Raw genomic sequence first — 22,092 nt, 5'->3', positions numbered from 1 at the left:
TACTTGTTATTTTAGGGTTTACAGGATTTTATATATTTTATTTTGGGAGTTGGACGTCACAAAAGCACTTTTAATTTTACGTACATTTCTGGAGGAAATTACAAATCTTTATAAAAAATACAAGATTTTACAAAAGTTGAAATATTAGGAAATTGCATTTAAAATTATTTAAAATAAATTATTCAAATAAAAATTCATATAAACTAAATTGCAATAAATTGCTGCAGAAAAACATAAATGTTGTATGTTTGTATTAATAATGACAATTTTATTAAAAAAATTAATAATCTTTAAGATACCATGAAGAAAATAATATCCTTTTGCTGAATTATGTTGGAGCTTTCTTAGTGGTTATTGAATTTCGATCCATAAATAACAATCGAAAAACTATAAATTTGGGAAAATTTAAGTTAGCTTAAGAGATATTGAGAATTTTTGAAAAGATCCCAACTTATTTCAAAACTTTTGAAGAGCTTTAAAGCTTTTAAAAAGAGAAAAGAAAACTCTTGAGATAGTTGGGAAAATTTAGAATTATTTTTTATGTTGCAAAATTAACTTTAAGAGAATGTTTAAAAAGATCAAAAAATAATTAATAAGAAACAATTTAACAATTATCAATTTGAAAAAATTTGAGGAAATCTTAGATATATTCAGAAGTTTTGAAAAAATCCTAAAATAATTTAGAATTTGAAAAGATTTTTAGAAAATTAAAACAAACTGTGAATTTTTGGAGATTTTCAATAACAAATTTGAAAAAATTACAAACTGATTTATTAACATTGTTAGAAAAACTAACAACACATTTTTTAAATTAATTTAAAAAGAATATTGAAAAAATCCCAAAATTTAGAAAAAAAGAATCTTAATGATATTAATGTAATTTTTCTACTTTTTTAGGTTTAAAAAGAAATTTCGGAAAAATTCGAGTACCAAGATAATAACAAAATATTTATTATAGATTCCTGAAAATGTTTTAAAATATTTTTTTATCCCAATTTTTCAAAGAATATTTGAAAAGATATTAAAACCAATTTCGATGTGTAAATTAACGCTTCCAGTTTCAAGATACTGTAAATAATATAATTTTGTAAATTAAAAATTTTTGTATTCCCTCTTCAATTTTTATTATTAACAATGAATAAAAAAGAAAGTACATCCTTCGCGGGAATAATAGAAAAAAGTTGTGAGCTGCAGTAACTTTTGTTTTGATTTATTGTATTTATTTGCAGATTCCTGTAGAAATGGTTTTTTCTACTTGTTTGTAAAAATTTTCCACCACAGAAATTCAAAGCAGAAAAAGCTTTCTCTGCAATAGTTCTGAAATGTTATTACTTTTTTTACGATAAAAAGAGTTGTTATTAAAAGGGATTGAAAATAATATATTGAGTCGAATTGAATTTGTTAATAAACAATTTGATAACTAAACATTAATAACCTTTGATGGTGAATTGTACTTTTCGCGAAAAGTATGCGTAGAAAAAAAGCAAGGCTATAAAACCTTGAACTTTAAAAATGTTCCAGTTTCAGTCACGGAATGCATAATTTTATTGCGAAAACACCCTTCATTTCCGTGAGATTTAACCAGATAATTTTTTTTTCATTTGGAATCTTAACACTCGATTGGACAAATGTAAATCAGACACACCCTCCTGCGTGACCTGAATGCGGAAATGAAGGTCCTTTTCAATTTCATTGCATAGCTTAGGGTTGAGAGGGAAAATCATTATGAGAGGAGTATTTCCCAGAGTGGCTGCAGGTCAGGAAAAACCTGGAAACCCAGAAAATGTCAAGGATTTAAAAAAAAAAATTTTTAATTTGAAAAAAAATCTTCTTACTCACTTTTTAAAGATAAAGTTACTATAGTCATTGTTTTAAATGAAACTATATTGGTCAACTCTTTTAAAATAAATTAACACATGGGTTAAATTTTAAATAAATTTTAATAATTTGAAAGTGTTTCAAAGGATTTTAGTGATTTCAGGTTATTTTTTAAAATTCTAGGGAATTTTCAAGAGATTTTACAAGTTTTAAGGAATTTCAAACACTTGAAAGAATATTAAACATTTTAGGGTATTTTTAATGAATTCAAGGGACTTTAAAAAGATTTAAATCATTTTGATTTATCCCAAAAAAATTAAAGAGACTTTTGGGTTTTTTTAAACTACTTAAGAATTTTTAAAAGCTTTTAAAAGTTTCAATAGATTTCAAAATATTTGAAACATTATCGGGTATTTTAAAAGAATTCAATACATTTTTAATATATTTTAATATCATAAAGGTATTTCAACCGGTTTTAGAGATTTTTTTAACTATAGAGCTAAACGAATTTGCAAGGGTTTTACAACGGTTTTGAAGGATTTTAAACATTTTAGGGTATTTTAAGAGATTCCAAAGCATTCTAAAGATATTTCAATAATTTGAAGGTATCCTGAAGAATTTTAGAGACTTTAGTATATTTTTTGAACTTCTAAGAAATTTTCAAAAATTTCAAAGAATTTCAAAAGATTTATTTTTACGACATCTTATGAAGTTTTAGGACCTTTCAAAAATTGTAAAAGATTTCAAGGAATTTGAGACATTTTATATTATTTTTAGGGAATTTAATGCATTTTAAATAGATTTTAATACTATAAAGGTATTCCAACGGATTCTAGATATTTTAGGATATTTTCTTAAATTCAACGAATTTTCAAAACTTATAAAAATTTTGAAGGGATTTCAAAAGATTTCAAGGGATTTGAAGTATGTGAGCGATTTCGAAAGAATTTAATGTATTTTTATTATATTTTATTACTTTAAAGGTATTCTAAAGAATTTTACAGACGCTAGGGTATTTTAGTAACTTCTAAGAAATTTTTAAGAGCTTTCAAAAATTTCGAGGAATTTCAAAATATTTTAAAGGATTTTAAACATTCAGGGTATTTAAAAAATTCTAAGGCATTTTTAATAGATTTTCATAATGTTAAGAAATTCCAAAGAATTGGAGGACTTTTAGGGTATTTTAGAAGAATTGACTGCATTTTTAATATATTTTAATACTATAAAGGTATGCCAATGGATTTGAGAGATTTTAGGATATTTTTTAATAATCCAACAAATTTTCAAGAGCTACAAAAATTTCAAGGAATTTGAAAAGATTTCAAAGGATTTCAAACATTTGAGGATATTTTTAATTAATTGAAGGCATTTTGAATAGATTTCCATAATATGAAGGTATTCCAAAGTATTTCAAAAACTTTTATTGTATTAAAAAAGAATTCAGAGTATTTTAAATTGATTTTATTACCATAAAGGTATTCCAATGGATTTTAGAGATTTTACGATATTTTTTTATCAGCCAACGAATTTTCAGGAACTATACAAAAGATTTAAGAAATTTGAAAAGATTTAAAGGGATTTGCCACATTTTAGGGTATTTTAAGAGAATGAAATATATTTTTAATGTATTTTACAACTGCATAGGTATTCCAAAGCATTTTTTGAAACTGTAGGGTATTTTTAAAAAATTTGAGAAGTTTTCAAGAGATATAAAAAGTTTCAAAGGATTTCAATAGATTTAAAACCTTTTTGGGTATTTTAAATGATTCAACGGAATTTCTAATTCATTTCCATAACATAAAGACATTCCAAAAAAATTTAGGGATTTTGGGGCTTTTTGATAGAATTTAATGCATTTTTAATAGATTTTAATACTACCAAGGTATTCCATCTAATTTTCAAGAGATATACAAAATTTCAAGGGATTTGAAAAGATTTTAAGGGATTTTAAACATGGTCGGGTATTTTAAAAGAATTCAATGTATTTTTAATAGATTTTATTAGTGTTAAGGTATTCTAAAGGATTGTAGAGATTTTAGGGTATTTTTAATCATTTAAGGAATTTTCAAGAACTATAAAAAGTTTAAAGAGATTTCAAAAGATTTTTAAGGATTTTAAACGTTTTAGGGTATTTTGAAAGATTCCAAGGCATTTTAAATATATTTCCATAATATAAAGGCATTCCAAAGAATTTAAGGTATTTTAGGGTATTTTAATAGAATTTAATGAATTTTTAATAGATTTTAATACTATAAAGGTATTCCAACAAATTTTCAAGAACTATGCAAACTTTCAAGAGATTTCAAAAGTTTTCAAAGGATTTGAAACAGGTTAGGGTATTTTAAAAGAATTCAATTTATTTTTAATAGATGTTATAAGTTTTAAGGTATTTCAAAGAATTTGAAATAATTTAGGGTTGCTTTTAATTATTTCAGGAATTTTCAAGAGCTATAAAAAGTTTCAAGGGATTTCAAAAGATTTTAGAGGAATTTAAACGTTTTACGGTATTTTAAAAGAATTCAATGTATTTTTATTATATTTTATTACTTTAAAGGTATTCTAAAGAATTTTAGAGACGCTAGGCTATTTTAGCAACTTCTAAGAAATTTTAAAGGGCTTTCAAACATGTTAAGGAATTTCAAAAGACTTTTAAAGGATTTTAAACATTTTAGGGTATTTTAAAAGATTCCAAGGCATTTTTAATAGATTTTCATAATATAAATACATTTCAAAAAAGTAAAGGGATTTTAGAGTATTTTAATTGAATTCAATGCATTTTTAATATATTTTAATACTATAAAGGTATTCAAATGGATTTTAAAGATTTCAGGATATTTTTTTATCATCCAACGAATTTTCAAGAGTTATATAAAACTTTCAAGGGATTTCGGAATATTTTAAACGATTTTAAGCATGTTAAAATATTTAAAAAGAATTCAATGCATTATCAATAGATTTTACTACTTTAAAGGTATTCCAAAGGATTTTAGAGATTTGAGGGTGTTTTTCAAACATTGAAGAAGATTTTAAGGGCTATGAAAAGTGTCAAGGGATTTCAAAAGATTTGAAAGGATTTTAAACATTTTAGGGTATTTTAAAAGATTCCAGGGAATTGTAATAATATTTCAATAATTTTTAAGGTATTTTAAAATTTTTTAGAGACGTTAGGGTATTTTTGCAGGTTCTAAGAAATTTTCAGGAGCGTTAGAAAATTTCAAGAAATATCAAAATGTCTCAAAGGATTTTAAATATTTTAGGGCATTTTAAATGAATGCCAGATCTTTTTAAATATATTTTAATACGTTTAAGGTATCCCAACGGATTTTAAAGATTTTAAGGCAGTTTTTAAAAAAGCAAGGAATTTTCAAGTGCTTTAAAACGTTTCAAGAAGTTTCAAAAGATTTTAAAGGAAAAAAAACAAAACATTTAAGGGTATTTTAGAAGATTCCAAGGAATTTGTAATAGATTTCCATAATATGAAGGTATTCTAAATAATTTAAGGGATTTTAGGGTATTTTTTTACATCCACGGAATTTTCAAAAGTTTTACAAAGTTTCAAGAGCATTTTAAACGATTTGAATAGATTTTAAATATTTTAGGGTATTTTAGGAGATTTCAAAGCATTTTGATCAAATTTAAAAATTTAAAGATGTTTTAGCTGTTTTTTATTAGATTTTGGAGATTTCAGGGAATTTTGTTATATTCCAAGGAATTTTTAAAAATTTAAAAAGTTTCAACGGATTTCAAACGATTTCAAAAGATTTTAAACATTTTATCGTATTTAAAAATAATAAAAAATATAAATTTTAGGGGTTTCATAAAATTGTTTAAACCTTAAAATAATTTTCAAGATGTGGAAACAGTTTCAAGGGATTTTAGAGATTTTAGGGTATTTGTAAAACAGCCAAGAAATTTTTATACAAGAAAAAGAGTGTCTAATAATATAATTTTACGGAATTTTATAAACTGAAGATTATAATTGATTAGAACTTAATTTAAAAAAAATAGGCATTAGTTTAAGAAAAATTTTGCAGTCAAATTTTAGAGGAAACATTTGTGTTGTTACGTAAGGAATATTTTAAAAATTTTACCGAAAAAAAAAGGAATTTTCAAGCTCAAAGGAGAAATTTTCTACAGAAACTTTACTTTTCAACCTAATTTGAACTTTTTAGAAAAATAGTTAAATTTTTTTTTAAATATATGAATTTGCAACTAAAATCTTAAAATTTTCTTACCGAAAATATTGATTTTTACAAAAAGGCTTATTTAACACAAAATAGTCGAATTTGCTAATATTTTCGAACCAAAAAGAAAACTTGTCCTGAATGTAGTGAAATTTCTGACAAAATAATTCATTTTCTGTCAAATAGTTAAATTTTAAGCCAGAAGAAAAATGAAACAAAAATGTAAAATCTTCTTCAAAAATTAGTTTAACATAAGAAATGAACTACAGTTGAACTTTTTACCACAATATGCAGTTGTTTACAGAGTGGAACTAAACACCAACCAAGAAAGAAACAAAAATCCACTGTATTGTTATATTTTCAAACAAAAAATACGTATTTTCGACGAAATGGTTGCATTTTCAGATCGAAAATAAGAAATAAAAAAAATATTTTTTAACCAAAAAATAGTTGAATTTTTAACAAAATGTATATATTATTAACCAAAATAGATTAATTTTGAAGAAAAGACCTATTAGTTGCTATTTTTTCAAACAAAAAAGCTCTAATCCAAATTGTACACTTTTAAATTAAATTTTAAAAACTGGAAAATTTTATTACAAAGGATTTGAAATTATATCATTTCTAATTTAAAGCATATAAAATCAATCAATTTCATTTTGAATATAAGAATTGCGAATTTCAATGATTAAGGATTATAAGAAATTTTTGAAAATATTACAAGTTTAAGACGTTAAAAATAAAATTTTGAAATTTCGACTATTTAAAATTTAAAGATATCAAAACTGTATTATTTCTCATTAAAAGCTTTCCAAATTAAAAAATTTCGTATTAAATTTGGTTTTAAATGTACAATTTTATTAAAAAGGAGTTAAAATTGGATCATTTCTAATTCAAAGCCTTTAAAATTAAACAATCTTATTTTAGATTAAAGAATTTTGAATCTCAATAATTTAAGATTAAAATTTAAAAAATAGCACAAATTAAAAACTTTAAAAGTGGAATATTTTTAGATTAGAATTTCGAAAATTCACAACAACTTTCTTCTGAAGATTATCCTCTTAGTTATACATTTTATTATTTGATTGAAAAATTAATAATTTTCTTAAAAAGGCATCTATCTCGGCTGCAAATTGTTTACAATTTTTATTTTTGGTCTTAGGAAGTGAACTGGAATCTTCTTTGGATGAAAATTTAACTATTTTTTCAAATATTCCATTTTTTGTTTAAATCATCTGTTTTAGGAGAAATTTCATCTTTCTTAAATAAAACTGTTACTTGCTTCAAAATTCATATTTTAATCGTAAAAACTCGACTGAAATTTTTTTCAACAGAAAATTTGATTATTTTTTGGAAAATTTATCTTTTTATTTTTAAACTTCATATGTTTAGAAGAAATTTCTTTTTTTTCAAATAAAATTAAACTTTTCAGTTAAAAATTCTTCTTCTTTGTTTGAATATTAAACTAATTTGTTTAAGAGATTTCATTCGATCACTTTTTGAAGAAATCACTTTTTTTTAAAAGGCTTATGTCTGGTTACAAATTTAACTGTTAAGTGGAAAATACTTTTTTTAAATTCATTTCATAACAGAAAAAGCAACTTTTCCATTTTTTAAAATTGATCTTTTTTGTTTAAAAATTCATCTCTTTTAGTACAAAATAATTTTTTAGTTTCAAATTTCATTTTTGTTTGGTAAAAATACATCAGTTTCGTAGAAAATTAATTTTTTTGCTGAAAAAGTCATATTACTTATTTGAAAATTCAATTTTTTTAGAGAAAATTTCTCTTCGGGCTTAGAAGTTCAATAATTTAAATAACTATTATTTATTTTTTTAATAAAAAATTTGTATTCTTTGAAAATTCGTATTTTTGCTTTTAAAATTATTTCTTTGTTAAAAATTTAAGTCTTTTGTTAAAAACTCAAGTATTTTGATTAAAAACCATATTTTATATGAGAAAAAACATTTTTTTTCATTAAATTAATAAATTTAAAAATCTGAAATTTGTCACACGCTTTGTGCTTGTAACAAGTTATTATCCAAGTCTGGCGGTCGCCCTGATTTTCTTCAATCAGTGTCACAATTAGTCATCTTAAATTGAAGTACTGAAGCAAATTGTCCCATTAAGCAGATACGGTCCAGATCTAGATGAAAATCTTTATCAACCTTACCCCAGAGAATTGCCCCAAGGAAGAATTTTCTTAGTAAATTTTAGTTATTAATACCGCAAATTTAATTTAATTCATAAAAAAAATCCTAGAACGCGGATCATTTGCTTTTGACAAATTCAAATTGAAAGCGTTTGAAATTTTAAAAAAATTGTAGGAAATGATTTTGAGTTCATAATGTTCCAATCTAAAATATTTTAGACAAGTAAAGTTTTGAAAAAAAAAACAATATTTCAAATGAAATAAAAAGGAATTAAAGTTGTATTTTTTAATAAAAGTATTTAAAATTGGATGATCTTGAATTTAAAAAAAGTTTTAACTGAAGTTTTCAAAATTCAAAACATTCAAAAACTAAAATTTTTTCATTTAGACAATTTTATTACAAAGTAGTTAAAATTAAAAACTAAATTAAATATTTTAGGGCACAAGCTTCCAGAATTATATAAGTCCAAATTTTTATTAATTTACAAAAAATACGATTTAAAGTAAAGATTAATTGGACAAAATTAATTTCGAATTTAAATTTAATTAATTCTGAATGTTTTTAATTAGAAATAATACCATTTCCACTACTCAGAAATTTGATGTCTTTACGACATCGTTACGACATCTTTACGACAACTTTACGACATCCTATGTCTATTTCGTTAAGGTGTCTTTACGATATCGTAACTAAGTCGTATGATCTGACGATGTCTTTACGATATCGCAAAGACACCGAAACGACATGGACATAGGATGTCGTAAAGATGTCATAAAGATGTCGTAACGATGTCGTAAAGACGTCGCCAAATTTTGTGCCCACTGGGAAATCCTGATTTTATAACAATTTCCTTGCTAATTTCTTAATTATTTCCTAATCATTCTAAAAAAACGTTAAAAATTTTTAAATCAGTTTGAAAAAACAATTTTTCAATTAAACTATTGAGTAGATTCTTTAATTTTCTATGATTTAAATTTTATAATTCGGAATTATGATGGGAAACGCAAAAATGTTCTCAATCACAAATTAAAATTTTGCGATAAAAATTAAAAGGGTTGAATTTCAAAATTAAAGTGATCAACATTCAAATCTTTTCACTTTCAAATTGTTTAATTTTGAATGCTTTTAATTAGAAATAATACTACTTGCATTCCTCTAATATTAAACGATATATTTTTAAAAATTCTATCAGAAAAATATTTAATTTTTAACGCTCGCTAAAAAAATTATAAAAAATGTACTTGGAAAAAATGAAGAAAAAAAGTCTCAGTAATAAGTGAATCCTAATTTTGTAACAATTTCCTTAATTACTTCCTAACTATTTCTGAAACATTCTAAAAAAACGTTCAAAATTTTTAACTCAGCATAAAAAAACAATTTTGCTGTTAGAAAATTGAATAATTTCTTTAATTATTTATGGTTTCAATTTTTCAATTCTGAATTATCACGGTAAACGAAAAAATGTTCCCAATTAAAATTTTATATTCTGCTACAAAAATTAAAATGATTGAATTCCAAAATTAAATTTATCAACATTTCAATCTTTTCACTCTTAAATTTTTCAATTCTGAATGCTTTTAATGAGAAATAATACAGTTTGCATTTCTCTGAAATTTAAACGATCTATTTTTGAAAGTTATATTAGAAAAATATTTTATTTTTAACGCTCGCTAAAGGAATTATAAAAATGTGAAAATTTAAAAATTTGATTGTGGGAAAAAATACAAAAAATGAAGTCTGAGTAATAAGTAATTTGTAACACTTTCCTCATTTATTTCCTAATTATTATAAAAAAAAAACGTTTAAAATTTTAAACTCAGTTTGAAAAAACAATTTTTCTATTAAACAATTGAATAATTTCTTGAATGTTGTACGGTTTTAATCTTGTATTTCTGAATTATCGTGGTAAACGCAACATTTTTCGAAATCACAAGTTTAAATTTTGCGATAAAAATTGAAAGGGTAGAATTTCGAAATTAAGTTTATCAAAATTCAAATCTTTTCAATTCCCAATTTTTCAATTCTGAATGCTTTTAATTAGAAATAATACAATTTACATTCTTCTAAAATTTAAACGATCTATTTTCGAAAATTATATTTGAAAAATATTTAATTTTTAAAGTTAGCTAAAAAATTATAAAAATGACAAAATTAAAAAATTTGATTGTGAAAAAAAATACAAAAAATAAAGTATGAGTAATAATTAAATTCTGATTTTGTAACACTTTCCTCCATTATTTCCTAACCATTTCATAATTATTCTGAAAAACGTTTAACATTTGAAACTCAGTTTGAAAAATCAATTTTTCTTTTAAACAGTTGAATAATTTCTTCAATTTTTTATGATTTCAATGTTGCATTTCTCAATTATCACGGTAAACCCAACATTTTTCCAAATAAGAAGTTTAAATTTCAAGATAAAAATAAAAAGGGTAGTATTTCGAAATTAAATTTATCAAAATTAAAATCTTTACACTTTTTATAGTTTCAATTCTGAAGGATTTTAATTATAAATAATACAATTTGCATTCCTCTGAGATTCAAAGGATCTGTTTTTGAAAATTCTGTTAGAGAAATATTTATTTATTAGAGCTCGATGAAAAAATTAAAAAAATTGTAAAAATTAAAAAATTTTATTGTCAAAAAAAAGAAGAACAAAAAAGTTTGAGTATTAAGAAAAACCTGATGTTGTAACACTTTCCTTAACGCGATTTCTTCCTATCCGGAGTTGCATGTTTTTTATGAGGGAGTCATAAACTCTTTTTACAGTTGAGTTGGATTTGTCAGACATAAAAGAGGCAACTTGTGATTGTAGTGAGAATGTATTATTCAAGAGGGAAAATTTAAGGTTGTTGGCAATATTTACACCCCGTTTGCACAGTATTTACTATCGAAAAAGATAAACTACAAAAGCTTTGCACTAGTTTATGACTTTTAAAAAAAAGTCATAAAATTAGCATCTTTGCCTTTAAAAAAGTAGCCCAAACTCTTGAATAAGTAGAAATCATTGGAATTTTTATTTAATTTTTTTTATTACATAAAAAATGAGATCCAGTCTCATTTAAAAGCAAAAAGAAATTCATTTTTCTATTTGAAAAATTATTGTAACAAATTTTCACTTACAATCTTTGTTCTTCATTCCAAAAAAATCAACCTTAATTTTCGTTGTTTCTCTTTTAAAATTTATATCCTACTGGATATGTAACAATTAAAAACAATTATTCCTTTCGTCATTTTTTTTAGATATTAAACTATAACCACTGAATTATTAGAAGTGAAGGACTTTTTATTATTAAATTCTCTTTATCGTAAGAATTGAAAATAAAGTGTAAACAAAAGCTTTCTTTTCCACAATAAAATTAAATATTATAAAAACAAAGGTTTTACGGTATCACCAAAAAAATTTGGTTACAGGAAAAAACTTTTGATGGAGGACGACTGAAAAATTCCGAAAAATAAAATTCCCGACACTGTAGAATTCCCGAATTAGAAAATTCCCGAATAATCAAATTCACGAATAATTAAAATTGCCGAAAAATAAAAATACCAATTTGGAAAATTCCTAAATAATAAAATACACAAATAATCAAATTACCGAAACATAAAAATACCGAATTAGAAAATTGCCGAAAAATGAAATTCGCCAATATTAAAATTGCCGAAAAATAAAACTACTGAATTGAAAAATTCCCGAATAATAAAATTTCAGAATTATAAAATTCCCGAATTGGAAAGTTCCAGAATAATAAAATTCCCGACAGAAAATTGCCGATTTATAAAATATGCGAATTGGAGAATTCCCGAGTTTCAACAATTAGAATTTTTTATAAATATATTTTATTGATTACGAATACAACAATAAGATATTAGTTTCAAAAATTATTTGTAACATGTAAGATTTTGAAGTTAATTTTTAAAATTTAAAATAGCAATTCAGTATTTAATGAGGTGTAAGGTTTGATCCAATAAAAATCCACCCTCAATTTTCTCCGAACCTAATGCTATTTTCTAATTAAACCTATTTTGTGTTGATCCAACAAAATAGATTCGATCCAATAAAATAGATTCGAAATTTTAAATGTTGAAAATAATTTTTGAAACTAATATCTTATTGTTGTAGTTTTAATCAATAAAATATATTTATAAAAAATTCTAATTTTTAAAATTCAGGAATTTTTTAATTCTGTAATGTTATAAACTGTCGGAATTTTATTATTAGGGAATTTTCCAATTCGAGAATTTTATAATTCTGAAATTTTATTATTCGGGAATTTTCCGATTCGGTATTTTTATTTTTCGGCAATTTTATTATTGGCGAATTTTATTTTTCGACAATTTTTCAATTCGGTATTTTTATTTTTCTGTAATTTTATTATTCGTGTATTTTATTATTTGGGAATTTTCCAAATCGGTATTTTTATTTTACGGAAATTTTATCATTCGCGAATTTGATTATTCGGGAATTTTCTAATTCGGGATTTTTACAGTGTCGGGAATGTTATTTTTCGGGATTTTTCAGTCGTCCCATTGATAGTTTATAAAGTAGTTACTAAAGTTTTTCATTTTACAGGAAAATGCTTTTTTTACGATTTTATTTAATTAAGTATAACTAAAAATTATTATTTAAAAAATAAACTTAAATCAAATAATCAAATATAGACATAAACTTCTAAAAACAAAATTATTTTTAAATGGGTTGCAATTAAAAATTAAAAGTTTGTTTTTCCAAACGTTTTTAATTTTTTCACTTAGTTACAGAAAATCACTGGAATTTTTGAAAATTTAAAAAAAAGTTTTATTGGTGGTGGGAAATTTTTAAAGTATCAAAATTATTAATTTGTTAAATTTATTCTATGGAAGCGAAAGCTATACACAAAATATTTTTGCGTATTATGTTCGGTAGCAAATAAGAAATCCAAATTAAAAATAATATCAAAATTTCTGTTGAATACACGAATTTTTTTTAATATAAGAAAAATTATTTTTTGGGATAAGATTTAGATTAACATTTACTTTTTAAAAATTCATCAAAATTATTTTTAATTCCCTACCGAATTCAAAAAATTTGTCTCGAAATTAATGGCAGGCAAATTCCTGAAAGATTTCATTACATTTTAAAACTATTTAAGAAATTCTCCACAAAATACTTGGAGTAAATTCCGTATTGATTTTGGTGAACTTTCAAGGATTTGGGCGATTTTGCCCAAAATAATTCTAGGAAAATTTTCTACCGATTTAAGTTTTAGTTGTTTTGGAAATTTTCTTAAAAATAACTTCAGGAAAATTCTTAAGCTATTTCGGTTTAATTTAGCATGTTTGATCATAAATATATTATTTAAAAATTAGGTTTTAATTTAAACGTAAAAGCAAATATTAAGAACAATTTTTTTAAATGTTCATTTTCAAACGTAAAGAGCTTTACGTGAATAAAAACTGAAAGTTTTCTAAAATTAATGGATTATAATATAATTCTTTTTTATTTCCAAATTGTAAAATAATTTAAGAAATAAGAAAACTTTTCTAAATTTTCTAGGGTTTATTCAGTATCTTACTAATTCACATAAGTTCTGTACAAAATAGAAATATCAGGCAAATATTTGAAAAATATTTTATTTTGATTTCATCAGGACTTATTAATAGTTGAAATAAATTCCCTGTTCAATTTACAGTTATTTCCGGCTTTACACTTTTAAAATTAACAAAATAAAAATGAAAAAACACCAAAGATTGTAAAAAACTTTATTTTAGTTTATAACTTTTTTTGGAAAATATTTGCACACAATCAAATGTTCTAGGTTTTTTATCTAATTTATTTATAAAGTTTCTGTACATATTGAAAATATTCCCTGCAAATATGATAATTTTATAAAAAAGTTAGAAATAGATTTTTTATCAATTTTGAAAGGAAAACTGCTAATAGTTGAGGAAAAATTCCCTATTTATTTCCGCTTATCTCTGATTTTCTACTGGTTAAATTGAAAAAAAAATTGGGAAAATACACAAAATGTTCCAGGGTTTCTTTATTTTGTAACCTCTCTGCAAAATTTCAATAAATAATAGAAATATTTCCTGCAAAAATGATCATTTTCCACTAAAATTGGAAAAAATTTGTTTCAATATTAACGGGAAAACTACCAAAAGAAGGAAAATTCTCTATTATATTTTGGGTTACTTCCGACATTATTCTGGTAAAATTACTTTAGAAAAATGAGAAACTACCCAAAATATTCTAGGGTTTCTTTATTTCCCATTTTTTCGAAAAACTACCAATAACCACAATTTTCCACAAATATTGGAAAAGGCATTTCTTTCAATTTTAGCAAAAAAATTGCCATAGAAAGAAAAAACTAATAAAATTACTTACAAAGTGGAAAAATTCCCAAAATGTCAACGGGTTTCTTCATTCCCTAAGTTATAGGGAAAATTGCCATACTGAGTGGAAATATTTCCTTCAGAAACGATAATTTTTCTCGAAAATATTGGAAGATTTACAAATTATTGTGGTTTTTTGAATAAATAGGTGTAATAAATTTAAGTAAATTTTAAAATGATTTTAGGGACACTGACCAACTTGAAGGGTGGACACGTGGTCCACATGGGCAGCATCCACTGCTCGTACGCTTTCTTCTACGGGCGCACCAATCCTGGCCCATTATCACTTACATCCTCTTCACATCCCTTTATAGTTAACACTTTGTAAAGTTCAACATTTTCGCATTTTCATTTTCAGATTCAAAATCTTTAATTTTTTACTGGTTTAAAATCATAAATTATAATCATGGAATTTTGTAATTCCGGGAACTATGCTGCTTAGGGTGTCCAAAATTAACTTGAATTTTTGAATTTTGCATTTTGCAAACGCTACATCTTAAGTTTTTCCATTTCGTGAAAAAGTAGTACTATAAATTTTCATTTATTAAAAAAAATTGTTTAAATGTTCCGCTGGGCCGTTTTAGCGCCGCAAATAAATTTTCTTTAATTTCAATTTAAAACAAAAATTGAAGCTGAAAAATTATGTCACCCGTCAAATTTTTTTTTTATAAACTGGTCAAAACTAATATCAATTTTTAATTTATTCACTTAGTTTGACAAAAAAAGATGACTTTCCTGTCGTAAATAATGAATTTTAAATCCAAATGGACGAGTTTGCAACAGAATAATTGAATTTTCAACCAAAGAAAACAACCTTTTAATAATGTAGTTAAATTTTGAACAAAATAATTTAATTTTCAACTGAAAACAGTTGTATTTTTAACCAAATAGTTGAATTTTCAACCAAATCGTTGAACTTTTGATGCAAAATAGATCAATTAAAAAAATGTTTTTCGAACAAATTGGTTAAACTGAGTATTTCGATTTTTAAACAAAAAATATTTATTCAAAATGAAAAACGTAATAGTAGATATTTCAACCAAGAAAGATTTTAATTTTCATTAAAAAAAATTAATATCCACTAAAACAGATCAAACTTCAAAGCCAAAATGATGAATTTTTAACAAACATTTGAATTTTCTGCTGAAAAAGGATGACTTGTTAACAGAATTGTTGAACGTGAAATACAATAATAAAATTTTTAACTAAAAAAATAATTAAAGACCATAATCCTAACTTCGTAAGATTTTTTATTTACGCCACCCTTAGGATGCAAAACAAACAACTGTTTTTGGTAGAAAAAATACTGCCTCGAATTTTTTTGATTTTAAGAAAAAATAAAGGTTCTCCTTCGCCGTTTTAGGTCTGAAAATGAATTTTTTTGGCTTTAAATTTTTGATCGGTATTTTTGTTTGACCTGGAATAAATATTTTTAATTCATTACCTACAGAAAATATAGCCCTCATATTATAGAAAAAATCATTATAATGAAATTACATTTTTGTATCTTTAAATTTGTATTTATAAAAAATTATAAACTAAGCAAATTTATTTCCATACCTGAAACTTCCTAGCGGAACATCTAAACAATTAAAAAAAATGTATTGCATTTACATTATTTCATTTTTCTTTTACATTAAAAAAAAGTTAGGTATTTTGTTTTCAAAATCCAAAAAGACACATTTTTTAGGCACTAGTTTTTTCTATGTTGCTTTGTAAATTTGCAATAATATTAATTATTTAAACTATTTCCCTTGAAAAATTAAGAGCTTGGCCGTTTTTCTACCTGTCAATTTGTTTATAAATTCAACTACGAATGTCTATCTGATGTCTATTTTCTATGCTGCCTCGTAGATTTGCAAGAAGTATTAATTATTTAAATATTTTCGAATAAAAATTAGGAGTTTGGTTTTCTTTCTAAGATTTAATTCCTTTACGAAGTCCATTAAGAATTTCTATCCGATAACACTTTTCTATGTATCTTTGTAAATTTACAAGAACTATTGATTATTTACATAATGTCGATTAAAAAATTAAGAGTTTGTTGCTTTTTATGAATAAGCTCCATTTTTACAGATTTAACTAAGAATATCTTTCCGATTTTTTTTATGAAACTTTGCAAATTTACATGAATATTGATTATTCAAACTATTTCCATTAAAAAATTAACAGTTTGGCTTTTTTCTACTGGTTAATTTGTTCATAAAGTCAACTAAGAACGTCTATCCGAAGTGCCTTTTCTATGTTGCATGGTAGATTTTTAAGAAGTATGAATTATTTCAACATTTTCAAATGAAAATTAACAATAAATTTACAAGAACTATTAATTATTTAAACAATTTTGAATAACAAATTAAGGTTTTGGTATTTTTTACGAATAAGCACAATTTTTTACAGATGTAACTAAGAATATCTTTCCGATTATTTTTTTATGAAACTTTGCAAATTTACATGAATATTAATTATCCAAACTATTTCAAATAAATAATTTAGAGTTTAGCCCTTTTTCTATGATTAAATGTGTTTACGAAGTCAACTAAGAATGTCTATTCAATGAGTATTTTCTATGTTGCTTTCTAAATTTACAAGAACTATTAATTATTAAAACAATTTCGATTAAAAATTAAGAGTTTCGTTTTCTTTCTGCGAGTCAATTTGTTATGGAGTCTACTAAGAGTGCCTATCCGATGACTCTTATCTATGTTGCTTTGTGAATTTAAAAGAATTATTAATTATTGAAACATTTTCGATTTAAAATTAAATGTTTGGTTTTCTTTCTAAAATTTAACTTGTTAACGGAGCCCACTCAGAATGTCTATCCAATAACACTTCTCTGTGTTTCTTTTTAAATTTACAAGAACTGTTAATTATTTTAAAAATTTCGTTTAAAAAATTAAGAGTTTGGTCTGTTCTTACGAATCGAATCAACTTTTTTACAGATTTAACTACGAATATTTTTCCGAATATTTTTCTAATGAAATTTTGCAAATTTACATGAATATTAATCATTCAAACTATTCCGATTAAAAAATTAAGAATTTGACCTGTTTTCTATGATTAAATGTCTTTACGAAGTCAATATAGAATGTCTATATGATGACTCTTTTCTATGTTTCTTTCTAAATTTACAAAAACTATTAATTACTTAAAAAATTTAGATAACACGATTAAGAGTTTGGTATTTTTTCTATTAATAAGCGCAACTTTTTATAGGTTTAACTCAAAATATCTTTCCGATGATTTTTTGTTCTATGATACTTTGCAAATTTAAAAGAATATTAATTATTTTAACTATTTTGATTAAAAAGTTTAGAGTTTGACTTTTTTCTACGAGTAAATTTGTTTATAAAGACAACTAAGATCGTCTATCTGATGTGCCCTTTCCATGCTACATCGTCGATTTTCAAGAAGTAATAATTGTTTAAGCATTTTCGAATAAAAATTAAGAGTTTGATTTTATTTCTAAGATTTACTTAGTTTACGGAGTCTACTAAAAATATTTAAACGAGTCTTTTCTGGGTTGTTTTGTAATTTTACAAGAACTATTAATTATTTAAACAATTTAGATATATTATTAAGAGTTTGATCTCTTTTTAGAAATAAGCTCAATTTTTTAACAGAATTAACTAAGAATATATTTTCGATGATTTTTTTCTATGATTCTTAGAAAATTATAATTATTAATGATTTTAGCCATGATTATCAACATCTTAAGAGTTTGGCTACCTTTCAAGCAAGAAACAAAAAATTTTCTTCTGACTGAACTAAGAATATCTTTTCGATGACTTTTTTCTGTGTTTCTTTGTAAATTCCCAAATATTATTTATTATTTCAACAAGTTTTATAAGCAAATTCAGAGTTTAGCTATTTTAAAAATAAAAGGTTCAATTTTTTTAAGAAGTCAACTAAGAATGTCTTTCGATGAGTATTTCCTACGATACTTTGAAAATTCAAAATAATTGTTAATCAATAGAATAATTTTCATAAACATATTCAGAGGCTGGGTATTTTTTAAATAATGAAGGCAATTTGTTTACGGAGTTAACTAAGATTGTCTTTGCGATGATTCTTTTCTCATTTATTTGTTAAATTAACAAGAATGTATTATTATTTAAACAACTTTCATTAAAAAATCAGAATTTGGCTATTTTCAACGAATAGGCTCAGTTTTGTAAAAATTTAACTAAGGACGTTTTTCCTATTAATTATACTTATCAAGTTTTCAAAACTTATTATTTAAACTAATTTCATGATCAAATTAAGAGTTTGGCCATCTTTCGAAGAATAGGCTGAATTTGTTTACGGAATCAACAAAGAATGTATTTCCAATTACTTTTTCCTAAAATACATTGCAAATTTACAATAATGATTTATTATTCAAATAATTTTCATTAACAAATTCAGAAATTGACTATTTGTCGTATTTTGGCCCTTCTAAACATTTAAACAAATTTATTTGTATAATAAAATGTATGTACTATATATTTAATAAGAATTAAAAAAATAATTAAGTTTTTATAATGGTGAAAACGTTTATTTTCATTAATTTTAGTTTTTTTTCTTTTTCTAATTTTCTTCCAGTAATTTAATAACGTATTTAAGTAAGTTATCAAATATCCTATAACTCATTGAATTTTCAAATAAAATAATTGTCAGCAAATTAGTTAATAATGATAATTTTTACAAAATATATTCCAATGTAATATCCTCCTTTTTGCCAGTCGGAAAGTTATTTCTTTTCCATCAAACCAACTTAACATCATAAGTGAGTGTAGTCTTAAAAATAATAAATCAGTAAATAAAAATAAATGAAAAAATGAGATATTTGTACAATTTTTATAAATACTACCTAAATAAATAATAATTTAATAAACAAAGAGGGAAATTTGTTTCTCTTGATTCAATGGTCCTTTTTCTGGGTGACTGTAGCCTGACATACAGTGCTAGCTGGCGCGCTGCATTTTATAGGCGCAAAAGAAACTCATTTTGCAATTGCAAAAAAACAACAAGGATACATAAAAAAAATGGCTCTGCTCCCTTCAGTAAAATTGCCTTCAGATTATGTGGTTAAAACATTACATCATACAATGCATTTTTTGTAGACGTATTATGGATGTGGCTAAATCCCAAGTCATTTTGAGAGCCTTAATCGTAAATTGCATGGGTAAATGATTCTAAACCACTTTTATGGGTCACCAAACAAAAACCCATTAGTGACAAATTTGAATTTTACGTGCCATTTCGATTTTTTTACGCTTTAAACGAAAATATTTTTCATAAATAATTATAAATGATTAATCTAAGAACAGCCAGATATTTTATCTAATTTTAAATTCCTTATGCAATTCTAGTTTTTTTTTAAAGATTTTTTTATTACAGGAAAGTTGCAAAATAAACGTATTTTCTAGACGTAATGCGTTTTTTAATCAATGGCAACAATAAAATAATTTGCCAAATTAATTTTACAAATGTTTAAACAATACGGGTTCCTATGAAATTTGTACCAAACGAGATGAATTTCAATTGTAGAAAGACAAATTTTCCACAAAAAAGTTGAATTTTTTATATTTTTATATAAAAACAATAATTTGCCTCGTAAATTTTTTGCAACAAAATAACAAAAATGAATGATAAAAAGGTATACAAATTTTCAAAGTGTAGAAATTGGTACACAATTGTTATTTTTTTAGTCTTTATTCTGTAAATGAATCTATTTTTTTTAGCTCCACAAAAAAATTCATCTGTTTCTTGTTAAGTATTTTCGGAATATCTTTTTTAATGAATAGTCTACCATTTATGTACTAGGTTGAGAATTGATATTCTTCCATTAGAAATTGTATTATTTACTTGAAAACTTAATTATTTTGGGGAAACTGCAAAAATTTGTTTGAAAAATTATTTAAGAACAGTTTCGTCATTCTTTTTGATTCAGAATGCAATTTTTGGTTTAAAAATTAATTTGTTTTGGTTGAGGATTGAACTAGATTGTAGAAAATTGATTTTTTTGGTTGGATTTAACGGACTTTTATTTTAAATTGTAATGGGTTTTTATAAGAAATATCATTTATTACATTTTTCTTAGAAAATTGATTTATTGGATGGATATTAACTATTTCGTTTTTTGTTAAAACATTTTATTTTCTAGATAAAAAATTCAAATAATTTGTTAAAATTTGAACTGCTTTGATAAAAATTATTTTTTTAGCTGAAGATTTAACCCCTTCGTGACAAATGTATTGATTTTGTGGAAAATTTGTTTCTTTGATTGAAGATTATTATTTTATTAAATAATTTAACTTTTATGTTGTTCGTAGAAAATTGATCTTTTTTGGTTTAAATTTCGTTTTTTTGGTTTTAAAATTTATCTCCTTTGGTACACATTTGATCTTTTTCGTTTAGAAATGCAACTGATTCTTTAGAAATTATCGATTGAGCTTTAGGAATTCTACTAGTTTCAAAATAAAGTTTCTTTTGGCTTGAAATTAGTTTGTTCCAACTGCAATACAACCATTCGATTTTTTTGGCAAAATACTCTTTTAGTTGAAAATTCATACATTTTGTTGAAAAACTCATTTCCTTGATAGAAAACTGATCTTTGTTAGATTACCTTTCGCCTTTTTTTATTTTAAAATTTACTTTGTTTGACAGAAATTTAATCCTTTTGATCAAAAAAGAAATCATTTTTCTTTAAATAACCTGTTTTGGTTTGAGGATTTTAGTATTTTTTTGAAAATATTCTTTTTGTTGTTAAAAATAGGTTTTTTTCAACTAAAAATTCACCTATTCAATTTTTCTTTCAAATTAATTGGCTTTAGTTGCAAATGTATGTAGTTTGTTCAGTTTTTTTTACTGAAAATTAATTCTTTTAGTTACAAAATAGAACAATTTGGTAAAAAAATCATCTATTTTGTTAATTTTGCAATCATTTCAAAGTAACCATTATGGATTAAAAGCGCTTGAAAATTAATTCAATATAGTACGCACATTAATTTTATTTAAAGTAATTTATTTAATTAAAATTAAAATTGTTTTTCTCGCTTTAAACACTCAATTACAAAATTGTAATTAATTCAATTTTTTGAAACGGCATGTAGGTTTTGAGAACAAAGTAGAAAAAAATAATAAGTAAAGAAAGCTTCCTCTATAAGGAAGTAAAAATTAATAAAAATTAAAAAAATTATAGAAATATGTACTTGAATCTTTTTCAACTTCAATACAATACATTTTTTTCATTATCTGTTTATATTTAATTATATTTTTTTATTAAATTTGGTACACTTTTTTACAAGTTTCAAGAAAAAATTAAAGTTTAAAAAATATTGCACTTCCTTCTAAACATTTTTTTCACCAACGGGAGTTTTTCCTGGGATCACATAAGAGTCGCTTGAAGTCATTCACCCTCAAAATTTATGATTGATTTTTATTCTCAGACGCATTCGGAACAACACACTGACACATTTCAATATACTGTTGTGTTTAAATATTAAATTGACAAAAAGTTCAATTTTTTCCTCAAGCCTAAAGATCATTACTTTTCTTGAAAAAATACTAATTGGGGGGGGGGGG

At 23.8% G+C, this 22,092-nt stretch overlaps 1 protein-coding gene across 9 annotated transcripts in view; it reads right to left on the bottom strand.

The window, feature by feature from the left end:
• LOC117175996 (cAMP-specific 3',5'-cyclic phosphodiesterase) overlaps nt 1-22,092 on the bottom strand; it is an 873,036-nt gene that overhangs the window by 432,010 nt on the left and 418,934 nt on the right. Inside the window, exon 1 of one of the 9 annotated variants that reach the window (XM_033365931.1) lies at nt 14,722-14,822. The exons of the other annotated variants lie outside the window; for them this stretch is intronic. Within the exon in view, the coding sequence (XP_033221822.1) occupies nt 14,722-14,807 (86 nt within the window). The 5' untranslated portion in view covers nt 14,808-14,822. Of the gene's footprint in view, nt 1-14,721; nt 14,823-22,092 lie in introns of those variants that run through there. 9 annotated transcript variants of the gene reach the window in all.

Source organism: Belonocnema kinseyi, chromosome 7 (genome assembly GCF_010883055.1).
Source record: "Belonocnema kinseyi isolate 2016_QV_RU_SX_M_011 chromosome 7, B_treatae_v1, whole genome shotgun sequence".
Lineage (NCBI taxonomy): Eukaryota > Metazoa > Arthropoda > Insecta > Hymenoptera > Cynipidae > Belonocnema > Belonocnema kinseyi.
The sequence above is the reverse complement of the archived record's forward strand: the minus strand, read 5'-3'. Positions and strand labels throughout refer to the sequence as shown.